Source organism: Eumetopias jubatus, unplaced genomic scaffold, assembly GCF_037043125.1.
Source record: "Eumetopias jubatus isolate StellerSeaLion01/CBP00866 unplaced genomic scaffold, mEumJub1_p1.0 scaffold_8, whole genome shotgun sequence".
NCBI classification, from domain to species: domain Eukaryota; kingdom Metazoa; phylum Chordata; class Mammalia; order Carnivora; family Otariidae; genus Eumetopias; species Eumetopias jubatus.
In genome coordinates this window covers 84075494-84100421 of record NW_028274814.1, presented here as the reverse complement: position 1 = coordinate 84100421, position 24928 = coordinate 84075494, and the positions used below count along the sequence as shown (strand labels likewise).

At 57.1% G+C, this 24928-nt stretch overlaps 2 protein-coding genes across 2 annotated transcripts; one reads left to right on the top strand and one right to left on the bottom strand.

The window, feature by feature from the left end:
* Positions 1-1697: 1697 nt before the first annotated feature.
* ITGA7 (integrin subunit alpha 7) lies at positions 1698-20989 on the top strand. Its single transcript, XM_028110866.2, has 26 exons — positions 1698-1918; positions 6098-6225; positions 6327-6406; positions 7508-7763; positions 8255-8386; positions 8682-8801; positions 9669-9876; positions 9991-10184; positions 10549-10637; positions 10761-10888; positions 10992-11087; positions 11251-11312; positions 11459-11628; positions 12059-12208; positions 12884-12999; positions 13560-13752; positions 13836-13916; positions 14023-14102; positions 14246-14320; positions 14463-14565; positions 15112-15288; positions 15473-15604; positions 17663-17776; positions 17994-18092; positions 18180-18305; positions 20293-20989. The coding sequence occupies exons 1-26, from the start codon at positions 1713-1715 to the stop codon at positions 20521-20523; spliced, it is 3546 nt and encodes a 1181-aa protein (XP_027966667.1). The 5' UTR covers positions 1698-1712; the 3' UTR covers positions 20524-20989.
* Positions 20990-21083: 94 nt separating this feature from the next.
* TMT1B (thiol methyltransferase 1B) lies at positions 21084-23387 on the bottom strand. The gene is given in 3 exon segments (XM_028110870.2): positions 21084-21692; positions 22772-22836; positions 22839-23387. Coding segments are annotated over 3 exon segments (714 nt in total). The 5' UTR covers positions 23263-23387; the 3' UTR covers positions 21084-21467.
* Between the last annotated feature and the right edge of the window lie 1541 nt (positions 23388-24928).

The window sequence follows — 24928 nt, the reverse complement described above, 5'->3', positions numbered from 1 at the left end:
AGCCACCCAGGCGTCCCGAGAAGAGAAAATCTTAAGGATGTGATAGACTTGGAGGGACAGAGACAACATTGGAGACATTGAGAAGTCTTCAGAGAAGGGTTCCAAGTGATAGAGACAAGAAAGGGGACAAAAATAGAGCTTGGGATGAGACAAAACCAGATAATGAGAGAGGGAAGGGAAAGATGGATAGGTGGATATACAGAAGACCAAAACCCAGTGAGAAGAGGAGGTGAGAGCAAGCGAGGTTCCAGTTGTGCCAAATTATTTCCTATCTCTCCTCCTGGCCCCATTTCTGGATTGGAGTTATAAATAGCAGAGGGCTGGAAAATGTCCCTACCCCCCCCCCCCCCCCGCTTTGCTTCTGTCTTAGCCTGGGGGGAAGGGAGAGGAAGAGAGACAGGCTTGCGGGTCCCTGTGGAGATCCTTGCAAAGCCCCACCCAGATCCTTCATGGATCAGCCTGGGACGCTGCCCTCTCCAATCCTTTCCCGTCAGAGGTGGGAAACGGACAGTTCAGGGAAGGGGGTCTGTGAGTCGAAGACATCCTTTCCATCTCTCTGCCTCTTGGGTCCAATCTTTTTCATCCTTGCCCTTGCTCTTCTTTGACCCCACTCCCTCTTCCCCAGCTTAATTAATTTCCTCTTCCTCTATCAATCACCCTCAGTAATTTTCTTTTCTCCCTTCATTCCATTCCATTCCATTCCATTCCTTTTTTTTTTGTAAGCTCTATGCCCAAAGTGGGGCTGGAACTCACCAGCCCGAGAGGAAGAGTCGCGTGCTGTACGCACTGAGGCAGCCAAGACCCCCCCCCCCGCCACCACCATTCCTTATTGATCAAACTCTTGCCCTTCTTTCTCCATCTCTTTTCTCTGTTTTCTTTCTACCTGCCTCCTTTGCTCTCCTCCCTAGAGCTGCTGAGTTTCTCTCTCCCCTGCTGCCTCTGTCTTTTCCTCAGTTCTCCTGAATGCTGACGATGTGGCTAGCATAGCCGTTGTCACTGCCGGGCTCTCGGGGGTGGGATGGGATGGGGCGGGATGTGGTTTGATTCGAACAGCATGCTAGGCGCTCTACGTGACCATGGGGAGAAGGGAGCACCAAAGGACCACACAGGACCCTGCCCTTTCATCTCCCTGTCTGCATCTCTCTTCCCAGACTGTCCTTTAGCCTCAAGCACTTCTCATTTCTTACCCTCCTTTCTCTTTTTCGGTCCCTTTCTATCTGTACTTGTCTCTCCCTCCCCATCCCCAGGCGCCGCCCCCACCACTCGGGGGCTAGGGCAGGAGTTGGGGGGGGGGAAGGGCAGGAGCGCGCAGGCGGGGGCGGGGCCAAAGCCCGGGTGGGGATCCTGGCGAGCAAGGCCGGTTCCCACACCGAGTCGCCAGCCTGGACCTCCCTTTGCGACATCGCGAAGCCTCCACCTGCCGCGCGAGCGAGGGGCGGGGCCGAGGGCGGGGCCGGGGCGGCGCCCCTGGGGGAGGAGGCGGGAGCGGGAGCGCTCGCCTGGCCTGGGGCTGCTGCAGTAGTCCTAGCCGGTGCTGGGGCAGCGGGGGACGCGGCGGTGGAGCGGCGGGAGAGGGGTGGGGAGGAGAGAGATTGCGAGAGCCCTGAAAGACGTGCGAGACTCGAGACCAGAGACCCGCCGTGGGAGACCTGGGGCTGCGGGAGCGAGCGAGTTTTCTTGCGCTCGTGCGGAGCGCGCCCAGGGTTCGCCGCATGGCCGGGACTCCGGGCCGTGATCCTCGGGGCGCCCCCGGGATTTGTTACCTTCTTGGCTCCCTGCTGGCCGGACTGCTCGCCCCGGGTGCCGTCGCCTTCAATCTGGACGTGATGGGCGCCCTGCGCAAGGAGGGCGAGCCGGGTAGCCTCTTCGGCTTCTCTGTGGCTCTGCACCGGCAGTTGCAGCCCCGACCCCAGAGCTGGTGAGTCACCGCACCCGCCCAGAGTCCCCGTGCCCGAGCCACAGATTTCCCCCCAACACCCCACCCCATCTCTCATTCTTCCAACCCCACGACGACTCAGGGTATCCACAGATATCCCGTACTTCGACCTTGCCTTACCTGTGTTGGGTCTGGAGACGTACCCTCAGGGCCTGAGACTCAGAGTCTTGCTTTGGGGATGAGTTGGAGAGGGAGGCTCTTGTCTTGGCAGGTTTCCCCCAACTTGCATCCTTGCCTCAGTCCCAGGGTCTGGGACTCCCCTCCTTCAGAGGGCTGGATTCCCTCAGGAAGGGGGACTGGACATCTTGTCTCTGCTTAGGGCAGGAGGAGAGGGAAAGGACAGAGAGGTTGAAGACACCATGGGAGGGATGGAGGGTAGACTCCAGAAATAACTTCCCGTCAGAGCATTGCCATGGGGTGGGATGAAGACAGCAGGACAGCGGAGGCCAGGAGAGCCCTGCCATTTTATTCTGTGGCTCAAGATCACGGGGAGGTTGGAAGAGGACCTGGGAGGGTATGGCAGCCGGTACTAGACGGTTTGATGATAGAATGACAGGAAGCAGAGCCCCCAAAAGTTGTAGCAGAAGCAGCAGCAGTGAGAAAGAGAGAGGGAGAGAGAGAGAGATCCAGAAGGGATGCTGGCCAGGTTGTTCTCCTTCCTCCCCCTCAGGAAATTTCAAGGTCTAGGAATCTCAGTAGTGGGGGAAGGCAGGGAGGAGTGAGGGGCAGAGGACAATTCTAGTTATTTTCTAATCAGTTCAGGACTCATGTGAAATGGACACATGTGTGTGGGGCCTGTGTCTGTTATGTTTCCTGTGCTGTTGGCTCCAGCTACATGTATGATTTTAAAAAGAGAGACAAGGGGAAGGAAGCTTCCCACCCCCTCCTGCCAGGGGGCTTTTCTTTCCTAGGCTGGTGCCTAAGGCACACTAAGTGTCCATTACTGGGATCAATGCCGTCCACTGGGATTGTCTTCTCCCTGATACCATTGGCTTGGGGGCAGAGGGTAGGGACAGGAGCTCATTTCTCTTACCCCGCTCGAGGAGGAGGGGCTAGCTCTAATCTTTCTTCTTCCATTATCCCTGTCATCAGGGATGGTCAGTGGTCCCCCAAACTTTGGGAGAGATAGAAAGCAACTGACTTCATCTCTTCTTCAGCCCTTCTATCTGCTTCCTACCTCATCTCTGTCTCCCTCCCTCCCTTCTTCCCCCATCAGCCTGAGTTCCAGGACTGGAGGCCTTTTTAGGACATGCTGAACTCTCTGAGCTATTTCCAGGCAAATTCTGGGTTATTTTTAATAGCTTGGTCTCTTGTTATTTACCCCTCCTCTCTGAAGATGGCCCCTGATTCAGGCTCCGAGAGGCAAGCCGGGGGCTTTCCCAGGGGAGCCTGACTGCCTGACCCTGCTTTTGCTCCAGCAAGGGGTGCTCTGCTGCCTGGTGGCACATGAGAGACCAGGGGCCTTGCTCAGTCCCTAGCTTGTGAGTTGCAGGTCGCCTTCACCAGCATCCACTGATCGAAAGGCCTCACCCGTTTTGATGTCTTTCAATCTTGCCCCTGGATGAGACTTTGAAATCTAACCTTCTTTGCTCTGTGGCTTCAGCCTCATTTATATCTTTCAACTGTAAAACGGAGTTAAGCAGTAGTACTACCAGATAGTTGTGGGGTTTAAGAGTTCTTAGTATATATAAAGCCCTTAGAATAGCGCGAGGCCCAGAGGGAGTGCTGTGAAAGTGTTAGCACTGTGATTCGTGTATCGTGCTCCACAGAGCTAGAGAATAGCTTCAGTGCCTTCCTGCAAGCCTGGATCCAAACGCTTGGCTGGATCACCCTGGTTGAGTCAGCCTTCAGGCCAAGCACCCTCCCCAGAGGGCCACCCAGATTGAGAGTCAGGGAGGGCAGGCCTTGGGTCAGAGCCCTGGAGTGTGTGCAGAATTGAGAGGTGCAGTGGTAGTGGGCTACTCCTTTGCTTCCGCTTAGCCAGGCTCCTAGGGAATCCCTCTGCCCCCAGCTGCCAACATGTTCTTGCTTTTGCCTGCAGTGGCTGCAGCTGAGGCTCTTGTTCTGTCCGGAGGCCTGGGGTGGCTGGGGATGGTGGGATGAAGCCAGAAAAGTGTGTGGTGGGTGCAGAGGTGGAGGGACTAGAGAGGCTGCGTGTGGGAACTCTTGTTCCAGGGAGGGTGGGCTGGTCTGTTCCGCACTGAGAGTGAGGCTGGCCGTATGTATGTGCACCAGCTTCTTTCCTCCATATGGACCCGTTCCCTCCACCCTCCTCCCTACTCTAGACCTCTAGGGGAGATGTGAACACTGAACACTGATATTAGCTTCTCTTGGTGCTTAGCTATGTGCCGACCAGCTGAGGCACCGCGTGAATAAGAGAGCCCCAGTCCTCCAAGAGATGGCCATCTCTGAGTTTGGAGGTGGGGGGATACTCCGGACTTGTCTGAAAGTTGGCCGTGCCACCTGGTTTCCTTTTCTGTGTGGGGTACCCTCCCCTCCCCTTCCCTTCCTTCTGTTCTTTTTCTGGAGTGGTCTGTCTCAGTGTTCTGGAGATGGCCCGTCATTGGGTATGGTGGAAATGCATGGGTTTTGGAATTAGGCGGATGTGGATTTGAATTCCAGCATCCTGCTTAATGCGTCTCAGTGAGTTTCCTCGTCCGAAAGACAAGAAAAGAATCCTCACATAGGATTGTCATGAAGCTTAAATGAGAGCATGCGTGAAAGCTGCCTAGCCTGATGTCTGGAGCATTAGGTAGAGGGTGAACAACGTTAGTTCCTCATATCCCTGGCATCTAGCCTAGGGCCTGACCCATAGTAGGTGCTGAATAATGTTACTGCCTTGTCTCACCAGTGCCTGACACAGGGCTTGGCGGGCAATGGGTTCTCAGTACATAGTTGTTAATGAATGCCGAACGCATACCCTCTTCCTTGCCACTCCCCACCCCCTGCTTGGTCTGGACACCGGCTCTGATGCGGGACGACAGCTGCTAAGAGACCAGAGCTGTGGGAAGGGAGAGTGGCTCTGTGCCCTCCCCTCCCCCTCAGGACTGGCCCAGTGCCCCGTAGATGCCTGTCTGCAATATTGCCTGAACAGCTTCGGGCCCTGTCCCCCAGCAAGGGAGAGGGAGGAAAAGAGTGTGGGAGAGAGGCCTCGGGGTTTGCCCTGCCTCCACTTTTGAGTCTCTCCTTCTGTGAAGAGAGATCCCTGTAGTCAGCTGGGTGCCAGTCACCTCACCTTACCCCTTCCTTCACTCCTGGCCTGGGGTTCAGCCCCTGGGGACCCAGGCAGCCTCCATTCCCAGCACAGTCCTCCCCTGGGGAAGAAGCCTTGGCTGTGATCATGGAAAATTGTCCTGCCAAGAAAGTTATAGCTGGGAAAGTGTCTGAGGGGGAGGTAGGAGAGAGGACAGGGTGGGGGCAGGGCGGGTGGGAGGAATGGGGAAAATCATGGATGTGGGGAGCGGAGGGACGATGGGAAAGGGGATTCAGGGTATGGGCAGAAAATGGGGGTAGGATGGGAGACAGATGAGGAACTTGCCCCTACCTCCATGCCAGCTAGAGTGACAGATAGAATCCCGGGCTGGCCATGTTGCTGGGAGGATGGGGTCTCTGATGGGTCCCTGATGGGTCCCCGATGAAGGGTGATGAAGGACAGGCCCATATCTAGCCCCTTGCTTGGCCTCTGAAGCTGGTCCCTGGGCCACCTCATGGTGCCAGTCTGGGCCCCTGTTACTTTTGCTCTTAGCATTCTTGGCATTTCTGGGAGGGTTCCAACTGGACTGGGTTTGGGGAGGAGGGCAGAGCTTGGGGATGGGGCCAGGAAGTGGGTAGGAAAGGCCTGGTCAGGAACAGGTGCTGGGAACAGGCGGTTCTTTCAAAAAGCTGCGCTGGCCAGGCCACTTGGTTTGGCGCGCGTGCGTGTGTGTCTGTGTGTGCGTATCTACGGGGCACATGGGCCCTCATCCAGATAGTATGTGCATATATAATGTGATGATTGCATGGCCAAGTGTATTAATTTGCCCTTGCCAGGACTTGGGGAACGTGTCTTCTGGCCTTCCTCCTTAGTTCTTCATTTCCTTGGTTCTGAGGGGTCGGGTCTGGGCAGCGCTGGGGAGGCACGGCACTCTGGCTGCCAACTCTGGCCCCTGCCCCATTGTGCAGGCTGCTGGTGGGTGCTCCGCAGGCCCTGGCTCTGCCTGGGCAGCAGGCGAATCGCACCGGAGGCCTCTTCGCTTGCCCCCTGAGCCTGGAAGAGACTGACTGCTACAGAGTGGACATTGACCGCGGAGGTGAGGACCCCGCAGGATTGGGGAGGGGCATGGCACAGGAAGGGAAGGGGGAGGACTCGGCCTCCTCTTCCCTCTCCTTATTCCCACTGTCCTGCCTCCAGCTGATGTGCAGAAGGAGAGCAAGGAGAACCAGTGGTTGGGAGTCAGCGTTCGGAGCCAGGGACCTGGGGGCAAGATTGTCGTGAGTACCATTTCTTGTGCCTGTATGCCAGGGCGGGTGTGTGCGTGTGTATATGGTGTGTGCCTGTGCGCAGGTGTGCTTATAGAACACAGGTTGGCATGTGGTATGATGGCCTCATTCCCAGGACCAAAGGTACAAGACATGGTGCCTGTCCTTAAAATTTTAAGATCATCTAAGCATCCACCTATCCGTTTGTCAAACTCTTACTGAGAACCTTTTAAGCATCAGGCATTGTGCTAGTTACTGAGAGAGGAAACGTAAAGATGGGAAAAAGCCTGGTCCATGGCTCACAAAGCCTACTGAATGGTTCTGGAGACTCTCGTTCTCTGTTTTTCTGTGTCTGTTTCTCTCCGTATCATCACTAACACGTGCAAACGCAATTAATAATCAGAGTCACCGTAGGGCGGAATAGGGTTAATGTTTTTAAAGAATTTTTAAAATTTTTATTTATTTGAGAGCTTGAGAGTGAGAGACAGAGCATGAGCAGGGGAAGAGGGAGCAGACTCTCCGCCGAGCTGGGAGCCCGATGCGGGCTCGATCCCAGGACCCCGGGATCATGACCCGAGCGGAAGGCAGACGCTTAACCGACAGAGGCACCCAGGCGCCCCAGAATATGGCTAATGTTAAGTGAGCAGTACAGTCCCCAGTATGTGAAAGTCCAAAGGAGGAGCGGAGAGAAAAGACTCCTGTGGGGGCAGTGGGGGGTAGAGTTCAGCCAGCCTTTCAAGAATAAGCAATGCTTCGGGAGTGGAGAGAGGAGGAAGTTCTTCTCAGGCAAAGTGGTGGCACTTACAAAGGTCCTGAGTCAGGACCAGCTTGGCCTGTCGGGGATAGGCACATATGGGGTGCTGTGTGCTGGCTTAGTGGGGCCTGGGTCCCCAGGCAGAACGTGGAACAAGGCTTCTTCCTAGCAGCGCAGGGAAGTGAGTGCAGATGGGATAGGTATGTGTATATCGCCTAGCACTGGGCTGGGGGGTGGTGCCCAAGTGATGTGTGTGTGTCTGCGTGCTTGTCTGCACAGGGGCCGCGTGGCTCCAGCGGGTCACCGGCCCACATGGGGGTGGGGGGGAGCGGATGACCCCGCGTCGCTTCCTCCCACAGACCTGCGCACACCGGTACGAGGCTCGGCAGCGAGTAGACCAGCTCCTAGAGACCAGGGATGTGATTGGTCGCTGCTTTGTGCTAAGCCAAGACCTGGCCATCCGTGATGAGCTGGATGGTGGGGAATGGAAGTTCTGTGAGGGGCGCCCCCAGGGCCACGAACAATTTGGGTTCTGCCAGCAGGGCACAGCCGCTGCCTTCTCCCCCGACAGCCATTACCTCCTCTTTGGGGCCCCGGGAACCTATAACTGGAAGGGTGAGTCACTCCTCAGGGAGGGGAGAAGGGAACCAAAACGTCCTCTTACCTCAGAGATGGGATTGGGGGCAGCACGTGGCCAAGCATGCCCACACGCTCACTGCCATGTCGCCCTGGGGCACTGCCGCGTCCTCCACCCCCATCATGCCAGCACACACACAAGTCGGGGAGTCTCCCCGCCTTCGAGTGGCTGAGTGTTCCCCACCACACTGGCACGAGCCCCCGCACGCACGGCTGGGCCTGCTCGCTCCAGCACGCCAGCCCCACGGCGTCACCCCCTTTCCCGTCTCCGCACGCTGCCGCTGGCTGAGCTGACACTCGGTGAGTGGGGCGGCAAGTCTGTGGGGCCGGCGGCTTGGGCTGGGGAAGGGGTAGAGAGATAGGGCCGCGAAGGAGAGGAGGGGCTTCCCCGTGTGCCTGCCTAACTGGCACCTGGCCTGAGAGGTGCTCCTCGCCGCCTGGCCCGGGCACTAACAGGTCTGTCCTTGCAGGCACCGCCAGGGTGGAGCTCTGTGCGCAGGGCTCAGCGGACCTGGCGCACCTGGACGACGGGCCCTACGAGGCGGGGGGTGAGAAGGAGCAGGAACCCCGCCTCATCCCGGTCCCTGCCAACAGCTACCTTGGTAGGGACCCCTCCCTGGCCCAGAGCGGCTCTAACCCTCTGCTCCTCTCTCTTGTCCTCCCTCTCCACGCTCCCGTCCTTCTGTCTCTCTGTCTCTGTCTCTCACCCTTTCTCTCTCTGTCTTCCTGTCTCTGATTCTTGTATCTCTCGTCTCTTTGTCTCCCTCATATTCGTTCTCTCCCTCTTCCTCTCCTATCTCCTTCTTCTTGCCTTTGTGTCTGGCTCTGTCTCCCCACTCTGTGGCCCCTCCTCTGGATGTCCCTTCCCTGGTGTTTCCCCCCACCTGCCCCCCGCAGGGTTGCTCTTTGTGACCAACATTGATAGCTCTGACCCTGACCAGCTGGTGTATAAAACTTTGGACCCCGCTGACCGGCTCCCAGGACCAGCCGGAGACTTGGCCCTGAATAGCTACTTAGGTTTGTAAGCTTCCACCACGTCCCCCTGGGCCCTGCGGGCTTGGCCTGGCCTCCCCTCCTCTGCTGCCCGACCCTCACCAACAGACACCCAGGGAAATACATATTGGGCCCAAATTTCAAAGAAGAGCTAGGCCCAGTGACCAGGCCCCAGAAGATGCCCCAAGGGGGATGGCCTAGGGGGCTGTGAACAGGGGTCTCCATGGAGGAAGAACCAGGTGGGTTGAGGCTGTACTGGGAAAGGAGGGTAGAGCTCTAGTGGGACTTTCTCTGAGGGTTGGATAGTGGGCACGTGCCAGAGAAAGGTCTATCCTCGTTGGTAAGTCCCTCTCATTGTTTCGTCTGCAGCCCTGTGCAGAGGGGGAGGAAACCAGGCCTGGGAGATGTTTGGGTGAATCAAATTCTTTCCCACTCCCCCTTCCCTCCCCTCTATCCACATGAAGACTTCCTTTCCCTGCCAGCATGGACGGAGCTGGGGGTGCAAAGAAGGTGCATTAGATGGGGCTGGGGCCTCCTGGGTGTGCAGAAGGTAGAGCAGCCCCCTGGGGATCTCAGGCGTTGCACCCTGCTCAGCTCTTGCCCAGCCGGCTGGCCTTCCTAGCCATTGCCTTTCTCTTTCTTCCCCAGTCCCTGAGGCTGACCTCATTGCACTTCTTGTGTCAAATTCTAGTCTCTGGGTGTGGGAGGGCTCCCAGGCCTTGGGAGGGGGAGGCAGGGCCGTCCAGCTGTGGTGGTGATAACTTGGAGGGCACCTGTACCTTTTGGCTCCAGACCTGTGAGGAGGGGGCAGAGTGGGGGAGGGCGGTGCCTGGACGCAGCTAGGCTCCTGAGTCTTTTGGGGAGGGCTCACTGGTAAGTCACCCCACCCAGGTTTCTCCATTGACTCGGGGAAGGGTCTGGTGCGTGCAGAGGAGCTGAGCTTTGTGGCAGGGGCCCCCCGTGCCAACCACAAGGGTGCTGTGGTCATTCTGCGCAAAGACAGTGCCAGCCGCCTGGTGCCCGAAGTTATGCTGTCTGGGGAGCGCCTGACCTCTGGCTTTGGCTACTCGCTGGCTGTGGCTGATCTCAACAATGATGGGTGAGAATGGGCACAGCGGAGTGGAGCCTGGGGGAGGCTGGGCGGGCCTCCAGCATCTTTCTGACTGCCGTGGCTGGGGAAGGAGCCACACTGACTGTTTCCCTCTCTCTATAGCTGGGCAGACCTGCTAGTGGGTGCCCCCTACTTCTTTGAGCGCCAAGAAGAGCTGGGGGGTGCCGTGTATGTGTACATGAACCAGGGGGGTCACTGGGCTGGGGTCTCCCCTCTCCGGCTCTGTGGCTCTCCTGACTCCATGTTCGGGATCAGCCTGGCTGTCTTGGGGGACATCAACCAAGATGGCTTTGCAGGTGTGACTGGGAACTGGAAAGCCCCGGGGGAGGGAGGGTCAGAGGCAGGGATGGGGAAGCACCTCAGAGTTCCGGGGGAGGCCTTCTGACTGCTCTGGGAGAGAAGCAACCTAGGCTGGCATCTGAGCTTTGCCATTTGCCAGCTTTGTGACTTGGGTCAAGTAAACTTTCCGAGCCGGTGATATCTGCAGAGAGTAGCTAAGAGGCTTAAAAATGATGTGTGTAAGATGCCTGGGACTTAGTAGCCTCTCAATAAAATAAAAAACATAGTATATGGAACTGAGTGACTGAGGGAAGGTTGGGGTCCGGATGACTGCCCCCCCCGCCCCCCCCAGTCTGATTACCTTTTTTCTCATACCCACAGATATCGCTGTGGGGGCTCCCTTTGATGGGGATGGGAAAGTCTTTATCTACCATGGGAGCAGCCTGGGGGTTGTCATCAAACCTTCCCAGGTGAGGGAGTTCGTTGGGATGAGGTGTGGGAGGAGTAGGTGTGGGGGGAGTTAGGGGGCAGCAGAGGGCAGGGGGCGGAGCTGGGGGTGATGCTGTGGGGGAGCTGATGGTCTGGTCCTGCAGGTGCTGGAGGGTGAGGCCGTGGGTATAAAGAGCTTTGGCTACTCCCTTTCGGGTGGCCTGGACGTGGATGGGAACCATTACCCGGACCTACTGGTCGGCTCCCTGGCCGACACTGCTGTGCTCTTTAGGTGAGCTCCTTCCTCTCCTCTGCCTCTCCCTGCCTGAGATCAGCTGGGCTCTTTCCCTGCCTCAGAGTCTCATGTTTCTTGTGCTCGACTCTCCATTCCCCAGGGCCAGACCTGTCCTTCATGTCTCCCATGAGGTCTTCATTGCTCCCCGAGCCATCGACCTAGAGCAGCCTAACTGTGCTGCTGGCCACTCGGTCTGGTGAGACGGGATCCAAGGGGAGGCAGGGAGATTTCAGGGCCCACTTTTCCCCATTCTCCCTTTCTCTGCCCAGTGTGGGGCTGGGGGCTGGGGCTGGGGAGGCAGGAGTGAGGCGTTGGCCCATCAACCTGGCCTGGCTCAGGAGCTACCCTTGCCCCCACAGCGTGGACTTGAGGGTCTGTTTCAGCTACATTGCAACCCCCAGCAGCTACAGCCCTATTGTGGGTGAGTGAAGTCCTCCTCCCCTTTCCTGCCCCATTGGGCTTCAGGGTGGGTCCCTCTGAGGTAGAGAGACGGGCATCTCAGGGATAGGGTCAGATTAGAGCCGTTCCCCAGCTCACTGGCTCTTCTCTTCTCTCCACATGTCACAGCCCTGGATTATGTGTTAGATGGAGACACAGACCGGAGGCTCCGGGGCCAGGTCCCCCGTGTGACCTTCCTGAGCCGTGGCCCAGATGACCCCAAGCACCAAGCCTCAGGCACCGTGTGGCTGAAGCACCAGCATGACCGAGTCTGTGGAGACACCATGTTCCAGCTACAGGTGGGCCCTGAACCCTTGGCCTCTGAGGGTCATCGTCATTGCATGACTTCTTTTCTTTGATTCTTTTTAGCTTCTTCCCTAACATGCTCACAGCTCGTTCTTTGATCTCAACTTTTGGGAAGCCTCCCTTATGGGCTGACCTCTTCACCTGCGGCCTTCTTGTGTCTTCTGCCTTCTGTGTGCGGAGTACAAGTTCTATCCTCCCTGGAGATGGAGATGGCAGGTTCCCTTGTCATACCTGGTCCTCAAAAGCCCTGGATCCTGGTCTCCTCCCTTTTCCACCCCAGTCGCTCTCCCTCCCCCTCACTCTGGTCTCTACCTCTCTCTCTCTCATCTCTGCAAGCTTCTTGCCAAGTTTCAGAATCTGACCTAGGTCTGGCTGGGGCCTGAGGATTGTCCTAGTATCCATGTCCATCCTTCCTCTTCCCAGGAGAATGTCAAGGACAAGCTTCGGGCCATTGTGGTGACCTTGTCCTACAATCTCCAGACTCCACGGCTCCGGCGACAGGCTCCTGGCCAGGGGCTGCCCCCAGTGGCCCCCATCCTCAATGCTCACCAGCCCAGCACCCAGCGGGCAGAGGTGAGCATGGGTTCTGGCTTAGCTCAGGAGAAGGAGCTGGAAGGAGTAATGATCATCATCCCTCACAGTGACAAGCATTCATAGCTTCCAAAACTCTTTCACAGGCTACCCCAGCAGTTCCCCCGTCTCTTGGTGTTGTGACAAGTAGACCACAAAATGGAAAATGGCTCAAGTGATCATGGGTTCCTCGTTAGAGGGGACACTGACCTTCCATTCTATGCATCCATTCAGGGGCCCGGGCTGATGGGGATCTGCCATCCTGAGATGTGGCCCCCGAGGTCCTTAGGTCGCCTCCATCCCTGTCAGCTGGAAGGGGGAGCATGAAGCTCCTTATATGGCTCTCCTGGCCAGCCTGGAAGTGATGCCCTTCACTTCTCTTCACATTCTAAATCCAGAATCGGTTACACGGAAGGGAGGCTGGGGAGATGTGATCTCGCTGTGAGCTAGCCTGCTGGCCTCTACCTCAGCGTCATCACATGCTCGTTTTACTGAGGAGGACACAGCTCAGGGTGGTTCAGTGACCAGCTCAGTATCACACAGCTAGTAAGCAGCAGATCTGAGAGTTGAAACCCTGTTACTTAATCTTGTGATACTCCACCCCACTGTGTGCCTTGGCGACACATTCACCTCCTGCCTCACCCCTAGGAATGACCGTCTCCTCACATCTCTCCCTAGATCCACTTCCTGAAGCAAGGTTGTGGTGAAGACAAGATCTGCCAGAGCAATCTGCAGCTGGTCCATGCGCGCTTCTGTGCCCGTGTCAGTGACACGGAGTTCCAGCCTCTGCCCATGTGAGGGGGAGCGAGGGGGCAGGTGGGGTGGAAGGCAAGAGTTCAAGGAAGAGAAGGAATCGCCCTCAGGAGGCCAGGCCGAGGGGTGGGGCTGAGCTTGCAGACCGAGGGCGGAGGCTGATAATTCAGAAGATGAGGGTCAGCGATGGGGCCACAGAGGCTCTGTCCTGGCAAGGAATAACATGCCTGCACAGGACGTATAATAATACACAGTTTATGTGCAGCGCACTGTTTAGTCTCCCCAACCCAGTGAGGTAGGCATTATTATTAGCTCCTTTGTGGATGGAGAACGGGGGCCTAGAGAGGTTAAGCTCCTTGTCCCAGGTGAGGAAGTAGGGGAGCTTGGACCGGAACAGCGGTCTCCAGGCTCCCCGTCTGGTTCTCTTGAATGTGGGAAGACCTGAGGCTTGGACTGGCATGGAGGCGGATGTGGGGGAGCCAGTGGGAGGGGAGACCAGGGAGTGGAGGCAGGCAGCATGCCCCCGGCGGGGAGCGGGCAGGAGAGGGAGAGGCAAAGGAAGATGTTCAGATTTAGAGTGTGAGTGGGATCTGACCTCCAGGGATGCAGATGGGACGACAGCCCTGTTTGCCCTGAGTGGGCAGCCGGTCATTGGCCTGGAGCTGACGGTCACTAACCTGCCCTCGGATCCAGCCCAGCCCCAGGCTGATGGGGACGATGCTCACGAAGCCCAGCTTCTGGTCACCCTCCCTGCCTCTCTGCACTACTCAGGAGTCCGCGCCCTGGACGCCACGGTGAGGGCCTGCGGCAGGGTGGGGTGGGGTGTTGGGGGCTCTCCGGTAACCCGGACTGACCTCTCCTCCTTTCCACACTGCAGGAGAAGCCGCTCTGCCTGTCCAATGAGAATGCCTCCCATGTCGAGTGTGAGCTGGGGAACCCCATGAAGAGAGGTGCCCAGGTTGGCATGTCAGCCCTTATCCCTGTCCAAGAGCCTCTCTAAGCCCTGACCCCTTCTCCAGCCCCTAGCCTTCCCCGACTCTAATCACTCTCCGCTCTTGGCCTAGGTCACCTTTTACCTCATCCTTAGCACCTCAGGGATCACTATTGAGACCACAGAGCTGGAAGTGGAACTGCTCTTGGCCACGTGAGCCTGGGGGGGCCAGGGGGTGGTGAGGGTAGGGTCAGCTGGGTTGATGTCCACCTGGATGGGGCTCTGCTGTTTTCATCGGAGCCCTTGGGGTGGCGCCTATGCCCCATTGCCCATGCGTGCTCCTGCCCACACACCAGAATCAGCGAGCAGGAGCTTCATCCGATCTCTGTCCAAGCTCGTGTCTTCATTGAGCTGCCGCTGTCCATCACAGGGTAAGCTCTGCCCAAATGGGCACATCGGCTGGAGGGGTGGGCATTGCTACTCCCAAGCCCTGGCCTGGGCTCTGCCTCCTCACCCTCTAGTCAGCCAGGCCCCAGGCCTCCTCAGCACCCCATTCTGACCCTTCCACGCCAGGCTGGCCATTCCCCAGCAGCTCTTCTTCTCTGGTGTGGTGCGGGGTGAGAGTGCCATGAAGTCTGAGCGGGATATAGGCAGCAAGGTCAAGTATGAGGTCACGGTGAGTGTCCTGGTAAGGCCCCTGGTCAGGTCCCTCCCTTCTTGGCCCAGAGAGAGGCTGAGACATGTCCCAAGGCTATGGTTCTTCCACCCTATGGGGGCATGATGGTCCAGCACGTTCAAGGCCTCCCCTTGCTCCTGGACCTTGATTGTGGGCAGGTGTTTGTGTTGGGGCCTCGACTGACCATTTCCTGGTCATCCCTGTGTGGACATGTTACCTGCTGGTCTGGGTAGGCCATGAGGGTCCAGGGAAACTTTCGTGCCAGGGGCTTTAGCTGGGGGATGGGGACAGTGGGGGAAGGCTGATGTCTCTCCTTAAAACTGCCTGTGCTTGGTTGGGGCCTCCCCACCCTCGTAGGGACATCTCCAGGCCTTCCTGGCTTTGGCGTAGGCAGAGAATGTTGCCTGGTGGGGTTTAGGATCCCAAGTCTTCGTTGGGATTCTGCTTCCTGAGGCCTTCCCCTCAGCCCTTGTCCCCTCTGTCTCTGCAGATTTAAGGCCACTCAGAAATGGAGCACCCTCCCTTCACACTCCCTTCTGCCCACAGGTCTCCAACGAAGGCCAGTCACTGAACACCCTAGGCTCTGCCTTCCTCAACATCATGTGGCCCCATGAGATAGCCAACGGGAAGTGGCTGCTGTACCCCATGCGGGTGGAGCTGGAGGGCGGGCAGGGGCCCGGGCAGAAGGGGCTCTGCTCCCCGAGGCCCAACATCCTCCAGCTGGTGAGGCTTAGGCAGGGTGGTCAGGGCCACTGAGGCAGGGTGGAGGGGGGTTAGACTTTGGGAAGGACGTCATGGCGGCTGTGGGAGGCTGTGGGGGCCCAGGGGGAAGGCAGTGGGGAGGAGATGGCATCTCAGGATGGCTGTGTTGGGAGGGACGCTCACTGCTCCCACTCCCCGCATCCAGGACGTGGACAGCAGGGACAGGCGGCGACGGGAACTGGAGCAGCCGGAACAGGAGGAGCATCCTGAGCAGCTGGAGCCCAGCACGTCCTGGTGGCCGGTGTCCTCCGCCGAGAAGAAGAAAAACATCACCCTGGTGAGGACAGGGCAAACACGGTACAGTCCGAATGAGGGGCAGGGCTGTTGGTGATGTGACAGGGGGTGTGGGGGGCAGGGAGCTTTAGGGGGGGCTGGGCGTCCAGGAGGCTGGCCTGTTGACAGGTGTGATGGTCACACACCTGGAGCGAGTTGACAAGACAGTTTATATCACACCCATGAAGCAGCTGCTGACACCACGGGTCCCCCCTGTGACCACCAAGTATTCACTCCAGAGCAGTGCCCTTGGCCTGCAGCCAGTTAGCCACACAATCAATTACTTGTTGGGCATAGTTTGGTTCTTTACGTGGATGTATTGAGCCAATAAGCACGCGCTCTGTGCTCTTCCCTTGTAGGACAGTGCTGCCGGTGGGTGTGGAGGGGACAGACTGGGGGGTATTTGGCCTGGCTGCAAGGAGGCGGAGACCTGGGTGTGGAAGGTTGGGCGATAGAAGGAGTCAAAGAGACTGTTGGCGGGGGTTGGGGGGGGAGGATGTGAACAGTTGGGCTGGGCCTGGCGTCGTCTGTCTGGGGAGGAGCTCCACTGTCACACCCTGTCTCTCGTGGGGGCCCTCAGCTTCCCTGCTCCCGGAGAGCATGGCAGGAGGCCACACGAAGGCGCGTGGGGGTACCGTGAACTTGCATCATGCTAGGTTCCCTGTCACGGGTATCGTCCTGCCTTCTCCATGTGGCTGATTTCCCCTGAAAGGCTTCCCTTTCTAATAATAAGAACTTTGATTTTTTTCACTTAAAATTGCCTTTAGACAAACTGGCCAAGGATTCTTGAGTTGCTCAAAAGTGGCAAAATAAAAGATGATTCAAAGAATTCAAATGCTCTCAAAGGCCTTCTCCTGTACACGAAGTGTGGTGAATATAACACCATTTTTAGGCTACTGGATCATCAGGTGGGATTGGGCCAAACGGATGTAGGTGAGACCTGGAAGGAGCAGGGCTTAAGTCCCCGGTGCCCCAGCAGCTCCTGGGACAGCCTCCTCCTCCTTCAGTGGGTTTGGGCTTAGCATAAGAGTGTGGCTTTGCCTGACATGGACCCGGATTCAAATATCTGTTCTACCACTTACCAGCTTGCTAGCTGTGCAGCCTGAGCCAGGTCACCTGGCCTCTTTTCTTTTCTTTTTGTTTAAGAATTTATTTTTAAGGGCGCCTGGGTGGCTCAGATGGTTAAGCGTCCACCTTCGGCTCAGGTCATGATCCCAGGGTCCTGGGATCGAGTCCTGCATCGGGCTCCCTGCTCCTTGGGAGCCTGCTTCTCCCTCTGCTTCTTTCTCTCTCTCTCCGTCTCTCATGAATAAATAAATAAAATCTTTAAAAAAAAAAAGAATTTATTTTTAAGTAAGCTCCACACCCAACTTGGGGCTCAAACTCACAACCCCAAGATCAAGAGTCTCAAGCTCCACTGACTGAGCCAGCCAGGTGCCCCTCTTTTTTTTTTTTTTTTTTAAGTAATTTCTTTGGCCAACAAGGGGCTTGAACTCATGACCCCGAGGTCAAGGGTTACATGCTCTACAGACTGAGCCAGTCAGGCACCCTGCACCTGGCCTCTTTGAACTTTAATTTTCTAGTTTGGAAAATTAGGAAATGAGGATGATAATAATATGCATCTTGCAGGATGGCTTTAATAAATACCTTACAGCTAGGAGATGCTCAGTAAACGGGACCGTTGTTATATAACATAAGCATTAACTGGGAAACTACTCTGCTGCTGCTGTCAAATAAGAGACCTCCTCCCTGCTCCCCATGTATTTCAAGGTCAGATAGACCAGATTTGGGGTAGGCTGCTCTTTTGGACCACGGGGTTAGTTCGGGAGGACTTCCTGGAGGAGGTGAGTTTGAGGACGGCTAAGGAAAATGGGAGAGATATGAGTGAGGAACAAGGGCAATAGGGGGTCCAAGGTGTGGGACCTCATGGATGGACAGACGAAGGGAAGTCTCTGGGCAGATTCTGTGTCTGTGTGAGCGCATATGTGAGGCTGCTGGGCCCTGGGGAGGCTCAGTGGGCGGGGACCACGTGGCTCAAAGCCCTGCCTGTCCTGGTCCCTAGGACTGTGCCCGGGGCACTGCCAACTGCGTGGTATTCAGCTGCCCTCTCTACAGCTTTGACCGCGCCGCTGTGCTGCACGTGTGGGGCCGCCTCTGGAATAGCACCTTCTTGGAGGTAAGGGCACCGTGGCGGTGGGGCTGGCATCTTCTTCCCCAGCCGTCCCTCTGGGACTCACTGCTCTTTCTGCCTTCTCCCTGTCCAAGTGCAGCACACTCTTAACCCAGGACGGGCAGAAATGCCCTCTGTATTGGGCACCGCGGCACTTGGAATTTCAGGAGCGGGGGCGGGGCCGGGGCCACTAAGGAGAAGGCTGCCTTCTCTGCTCCCGTAGGAGTACTCGGCTGTGAAGTCCCTGGAGGTGATCGTCCGAGCCAATATCACCGTGAAGTCTTCTGTCAAGAACTTGCTGCTCAGAGATGCCTCCACGGTGGTGAGCTGCAGGGCTGGTGAGGTTGGGGTGGGGAAGCTCTTCTTCCCTCTGCTCCGGTCCTTGTTCCCTGAACCCTTCATTCCCCAGATCCCCGTGATGGTTTACCTGGACCCTGTGGCTGTGGCGGCAGAAGGAGCCCCCTGGTGGGTCATCCTCCTGGCCGTCCTGGCTGGGCTGCTCGTGCTGGCGCTGCTGGTGCTGCTCATGTGGAAGGTGCGGCTCGGGGAGGCGGCGCTGGTGGGGGCTGGGCTTCCCCGTCAGGCGGGAGGCCCTCCATGCGTTGGTTCTCTGTCCCTCCCGTTCTTTCATTTATCGGCCCATCGACACTGAACGCTTGTATGTCCCAGGGACTGGGTCGGGCTCCGGAGTTTCAGAGAGAAGTCAGATGCAGATGCTGACCTCCGGGATTTGATGGGCTAGTGGGGGAGGTGAGCCTTGCAGGAAGGACCAGGCGGAAGGCGCTAGGGCAAGCGAGTGCAGGGGGAGGTAGAGGTGAGAAAGCTGGAGAGCAGGTGGCTTAGAAGAAGGTGGGGTCATAGGATCTGGAGGTGGGAGATGAGGTGGGTGGGCCCATGGGAGGCAGAGCCACAGAGGCAGGGAAGTGGGGGCTGATTTAACAAGAGCATGGCAGGAAGGCTGGGAAGGCAACTGTGATAAGAGACCCAGCAGCGTGGAGAACAACCTCCAGGGACTGCCTCCAGCACGGAACTCAGAACCTTCGCGTACCAGGCTCTACGTGGAACCGTCTTCAAACACAGAGAGTGTAGACAGAATCCCCTTTGTGTCTGGGGTTCCACCTAAAAGCACACACGTGCACATGTCAGTACAGGGAACCACATCCACCACCCTTCGTCAGACCCTGAACCACATGCCACATCTGGGCAATTGGAGGACCATGCATGTCTTTGGGGCCCTCTGGAGAACTGCCCCCGGTCCTCCCCGGACCAGGTGCAGACGAAGCGCACTGTTTGGTAAATGTGAGTCATCAATGGACCAGGCCTCTGGCTGAGCATCCAAAGTGTGGGGAACCTGGCCAGTCTTCGGGGACTTCATGAAACTGGCTCCAGAATCCCTGCCCCCTGCTTTCTTGGAAGGGGGACGGAATAGAGATAAGGGCCCCCACCCACCCCTCCTGAGTCTTCCCATGCTCCACCTCTTTTGCTCCTCCCCGCCCTTGACATCCCAGTGTGGCTTCTTCCATCGGAGCAGCCAGAGTTCATCTTTTCCCACCAACTATCACCGGGCCCATCTGGCTGTGCAGCCCTCGGCCGTGGAAGCTGGGGGCCCGGGGACTGTGGGGTAATTGTGCGTGTGCATGTGTGTGTGCGTGTGAGTGTGTATGTGTGAGTAGAGCCCCCAGCATTCAGGGGACCAGGGTGAGGAAATGAGATTGCACGGGGGTGGTGTGGAACGGGGGTGGAAGGTAATTATAAGGGGGGTTTTATAAGGGTGAGTACACACAACCTGAGGCATGCACAAAGGGGTGGCCGGGCTCATGCAGTATGAGCATGTGGAGGTGCAGGAAGGTGCCATGCATGGCTTTTCTGTGGGCATGAGTGTGCAAAGACAAATGCACAAGGACATGCCGTGCGGTCTGAGCATGTAGGAGCCTTGGGTGGTCCTGAATGTGAGTGTGCAAGGGGCATATTTCCACCTCCGTATAGAAGGGCCAATGTGTTCATGATGTAGGGCGGGGCGAGGTCACCATATTCATGGACTTGAGAGGGCCCTGCCCTGAGGGAAATGCTGTTTGAGTACACGGGGTGTGTGTCTGAGGCTCGAGAGGAGTCGTTCCCAGTATGCAGGGGTCTAGGAAGTCATTTTTTTGTCTCAGATCTTGTTTATGTTCTGGGGCATGCTGTTGGGTCTCTTAAAAAGCTTGGGTGGGGTCAGCGGTCCTGCTGTTCCATCTTCAACCCCCTCTTTCCGGAGCCAAGGGAGATGTCCTTGGTCCTGCACCTTTGGCCCCTCCTGGTCTTTTCTCTCGCCGTGGGGGAGGACCTGGGGGCCTGGCATTAATTGTGGCACCTGCTGGGGGGCCACGCACCGCACGGGATGCTGTTCCACCCAGCTCCTTTCTGCTGTGGTTGGTACTTTCTCCCCCACTCATGGCGGAGGCAAGGTGCTGGGCTGTGCTGGGCATCTGCTCCAGGGCCCTCAGCCCTGCAGGCTCCTCATGTCTGGCCTGGGGTCGTTACAGATGGGATTCTTCAAGCGGGCACAGTACCCCGAGTCCACTGTGCCCCAGTACCACGCGGTGAAGATCCCGCGGGAAGACCGGCAGCAGTTCAAGGAGGAGAAGACCGGCACTATCCTGAGGAACAACTGGGGCAGCCCCCGGCGGGAGGGCCCCGATGCGCACCCCATCCTGGCTGCTGATGGGCACCCTGAGCCAGGTTCCGATGGGCATCCCATGTCGGGCACCACCTAGCTCCCTGGGTCCCAGCCTGGCCCATGGGTCCCCTCCACCCTTTCCCCCCGACATGGCTCCTTGGGATGAAGAGGGTAGAGTGGGTTGCTGGTGCCCCATCAGGATGTGACAGGATCTGCTTCCTCAGGGTCATAGGCATACGCCCCCAAGGAACACCTCCCAAAACTTCCCTCAGAACAGTGTGTGATGAGGGCAGTAAATCAGGAATGGGGTTGTGGAGTAGGGGAGAAGGGCAGTGATGTCCTGATGCAAACGTGGGAGAAGGGACCCTGATCCCTCCCTCTCCCATTCACCCTGTTTAACAGGACCCCAAGGACCTGTCCCCCCTGAAAGTGCCTTAAGCCCGGAGGGTTGGGGAGGAGGTTGTGTTGCTGACTCAGGGGCTCTTCCCTCCATAGTTTCCCCTCTCCTCTGACCTTAGTTTGCTGCATCAATCTAGTGGATTTTGTCTATTTATTAAAAAGTATTTGAGGACAAAACCTCTGGCTTCTTTACTGAGTCCTGCTCCCCCTCGGCCAGGGTCTGCAGGAGAGGACTGCTTCCCTCTGTAAGCCCCACAGCTCAGGACAAAGGTGGTAATGGGAGGGAGGGCTGGGGGACCCAGCACGGGCACATGGGTGTGGTCTCAGATGAAGAGGAGGGGGACCTTTACTAATGGGAACAAGGGAACCGCCCTAGCAGCGGGTGGGCAAAAATTGGGAGACCCAGTCTAGGGATTTGCAGTCAAGGACATGGCGAGACATCGCTTTCCTCCCTGTGGTCAGGTTAGGAATAGAGCCTTCTCACTTTGGCAGGAAGGACTGAAGTTAGACGCGGGGGCAGAGATGGGGGAGGGCAGAAAGGGGCGGTGGGGGGAATGGCTTCTCTGCCTAGATCCCCCTCAGTAGAAGACAGGTTAGGTGGTAGGTGGGATTGCTCTGGCCGGAGGCAGGACTCGGGAAGGGTTATTTCACAGCCTCTCCCATGAAGTGGGGCCCGATAGGCAACCACCTGAAGGGAGGGGGATGTTGTTCCATTTGGAGTTGAGAGAACTGGGCGCTCTCGAGGTCCTTCCAGGTCTCTGGTGAGGCAGCAGCCGTCCTCCAGGTGGGCTCTAAAACTTGCTGCCACAGGAAGGCCCAGCTGCCACGTGGCTCAGCCACACGCTCCCAGAAAAAGAACACTCCTCCCTGGGAGAGCAGAGAGAGTTAGCGTCCCTTCTTTGCTCCATTCTACAACATCCTCTGCCCTCACCTCCACCCCGCGGACCACGCCTGGTCAGACCTCTCGGTGAGGCGGGGGTTGCTGGTCAGCAGGTTCATGAAGCACATCACTGCTTCTGACTTTCTCCGGAGCCCCTGGCTCCTACCCGCCCAGTCAAAAGCGCATCTAAAGAAGTGGGGGTGACTGGTGAGCGATCTTTAAATCATGGCCAGGGGGGACAGCCTAGCCGAGGGCAGACAGATGGGGAGCTGGAGAGACAGGAGCAAAGATCTCACCCAGAGATGTGTACAGAGATGCTGTCTTCTGAGACTCAGACACATACATCCAACCTTATCCTGTGGCTGACATCCCGGGGAAACCTTGCACCTGACTTGTGACTAATGCTGCGGTTCTTTCAGCCCTTTTCTTCTTGCTGAACCCTCTCTAGTTGATCTCATGCACCCCTGTGCTCTGAATTTACCAGCTACAAGCTGGTGACTTCCACATCTCTACGTGCAGGCCACATCTTTCTCTGACTTCCCTCAGCCTCTATGGCTTTTCTGCCTGCCTGTCTCAGTGGCACCTCAGACCCAACGAGTCCCAAATGCATTCCTCTCATTTCAGCAACTGACACTTCCCTCTACCCTCCTTCTTCCCCTCCACCAGTCACTGATACCAGAAACTTGGAAACCATTCTAAACTCCTTTCCACACCCAGGTCAAAATCTTACAGATTCTATGTCCTCTAATATCTCTATCTAGAACCCTTTTTTATTTTCCCCACTCCTCCACATCCGGCTCAGTCCCTCAGATCTCAGTGTAAACATCACTTCCTTAGGTGTCTCTCCCCCCTCTCTCTATCCCCCCCAACTGCTGCGTTAGGGGGATCTCCCGTGGGCTTCCGCAGCACCCTATTCTGCCCCAGCGAGGCCCCGGTCATGTTCACTGTTCCCCAGCAGGTGGGGGTGGATGGGTGTCTAACGTGCTAGCACGCAGGAGTCCCTACCCTGGAGCGGCCAACGCTGCGTTTGCCTGCCCCACGCCCGTTCCCCCTCCGCGCTGCTCACCGGCCTCAGCACTCTCTGGACCTCCTGTAGGACCCTCCTTCGACTCTGCACAGAGCACAGCACCTGACCACCACATCCATGCAGCCATCCGCCAGTCCTTTCATGTCCGCTCCGGAAGCCACCACAAACTGTTCATATTGGAGATGTTTGCTCTCAGCCATGCTCTTTGTCAGGAACCTCTCAAAGTGGGGGTTTGGGTCCAGGCAGGTGATCCTGCAGCCCACTTGGTAGAACTGGAAGTTGGCACCGGTGCCGCAGTCCAGCTCCAGCAAGGCCACCTTCCCGGAGGCTCCCATAAGCCCCTTTATCTGGCCAAAGAGGTCCTGTTTCTTACTCCCCATCTTGCGGTTGCACTTGGCAGTCAGCCCAGCCATCAGGTAGGGCAAGCCGATTTTGCACAGGGGCCGCCAGCAGCCCAGCAGAGCCATCAGGTGCAGGGGCAGCGTGAGGAGCAGGACCAGCAGCTGCAGGAGGTGCACCAGGGCATCCATGACACGCCGGCTCGGAGCTGCGCTTCCGTTGGGACGCTGGCCTTCTCACTCTCTCCCATGCCCTAGACAGGAGTCTCTCCGCCCTCTGCGATGGGACTTTGTTCCCTGTGTCCTACTTGTCAACTTTCTCTTTGCCAGTGTATGAAGGGTACATGGAATGCTTGCAGAAGACGCAGGTACTCTGGCCCCATAGTTTTATGTGGGGGGAGCCGGTGTCCTGAGTGGTGCTAGTGTCCTGAGTTCTGGGGCGCTGCCAGTTGAGGGTAGGGGTGTGATCATTTCAGAGAGGAGTGGGAAGGGCGAAGGGGGACAGGTCTCAGATCACAGCTTCATGGGGGCCAAATGCTGGGACAGAGCTGACTCATGGGCATGTGCTGGCCTCATTTTGTCCCCAGGATCTGTTCAGGTTATGCAAGCTGGAAAATCTGGTTGGGTTCCCCTGGCACACCCCCAGGGCTCTGTAAACTGTAACATGCCTTTGCCCCAGATTGAAGCCCAGCACAGAGGATTCAGGGGAAGGCCGGATTGGTCAGGAGAAGAAGGGAGATTGCAGGTCAAAAGAAAGGCATTTTTTCAACTGACTGGTTCAAGATCACAGTGCCCCAGCAATAGAAGAAAAGAAGGGAGAAAATGGCAGCGTGGAGAAGCCCAGGTCCCAGAGTTAGTTCTAACATTGTAACTTGCTGAGTTTCTTTGGGCAAGTCTTTTTCCTTTCTGGGCTCCAGTTTCTCAACTGTAAAATGGGGAGATGAAGAGAGATTAGATGGGCCTTCCATAGTTTCTAAGGTCTCGCCCTGCTCCTACATTCGTGTGATCTAAGGAGAGTGGGGAAAGACAGGAAGCAGGTGACCCTAGCTGTCCTCACAGCCCAGGACCATACTCCCGACGCTTCGGTCCCAGGCTACAATGGAGGCAGACCAGACTTCGGGGTGACAGGCGTCTTAGCAGAAAGTCTCCAAATTATTATGCGGTGGCTCCTCTTTTGGCTGAAGCCTCCCTCAGAAGCTTGGGGGAAGCTCCCCACGGACAGTTCCACAGGCTACCCACCAATTGCATAGTGGCCAAAGGAAATTTTGTATAGGAAAAAGAAAATCAACAGCTTGGCATTATACAAGAGGGAAATTACAATAGTCTAAAATCTCATGAGTAGCATTTCCCAGGGCCACTGATGGCTTCTGGGGGAAGACTGAGTTTAAACAAAGTCCCGGGTTGAGAGGGGTGCTCTGTCAAAGCCCACTGCCTCTGCCCTCCAGTCAAACCCACCAGTGGATCTGCTCCGGTAGGTGGGGGCCTTAAGAGAAGAGGTGTGGGGACAACTCTTGAGTCAGGCAGGGATGAGCTATTTCAGGAAAGTGTCTTTTCCCCCACAGAGCTGCCCGAGCCAGGGGCAGCCCCCGTGCTGCTGGTCAGGTGAGAGGTTCTGTGACCCCACAGTCAGACACATTCTTCTCTGGGCTTTGCTTCTGTTGTGACTGTAAGGGAGGCAGCAATTCTCCCCATAGCAGGGGAGCTCACGGAGGAAGTAGCAATGATCCAAGCCCAGTCAGAACACGGTGTGGGCGCGGAGTGCCTTTCTGCTGTAGTGAAGAGTCAGGGGTAGCCGAGCCAACTCGGGGACAAGAGAGGCTCTGCAGAGCGGGGATAGGAAAGGAAGGGTGTTCCCGGC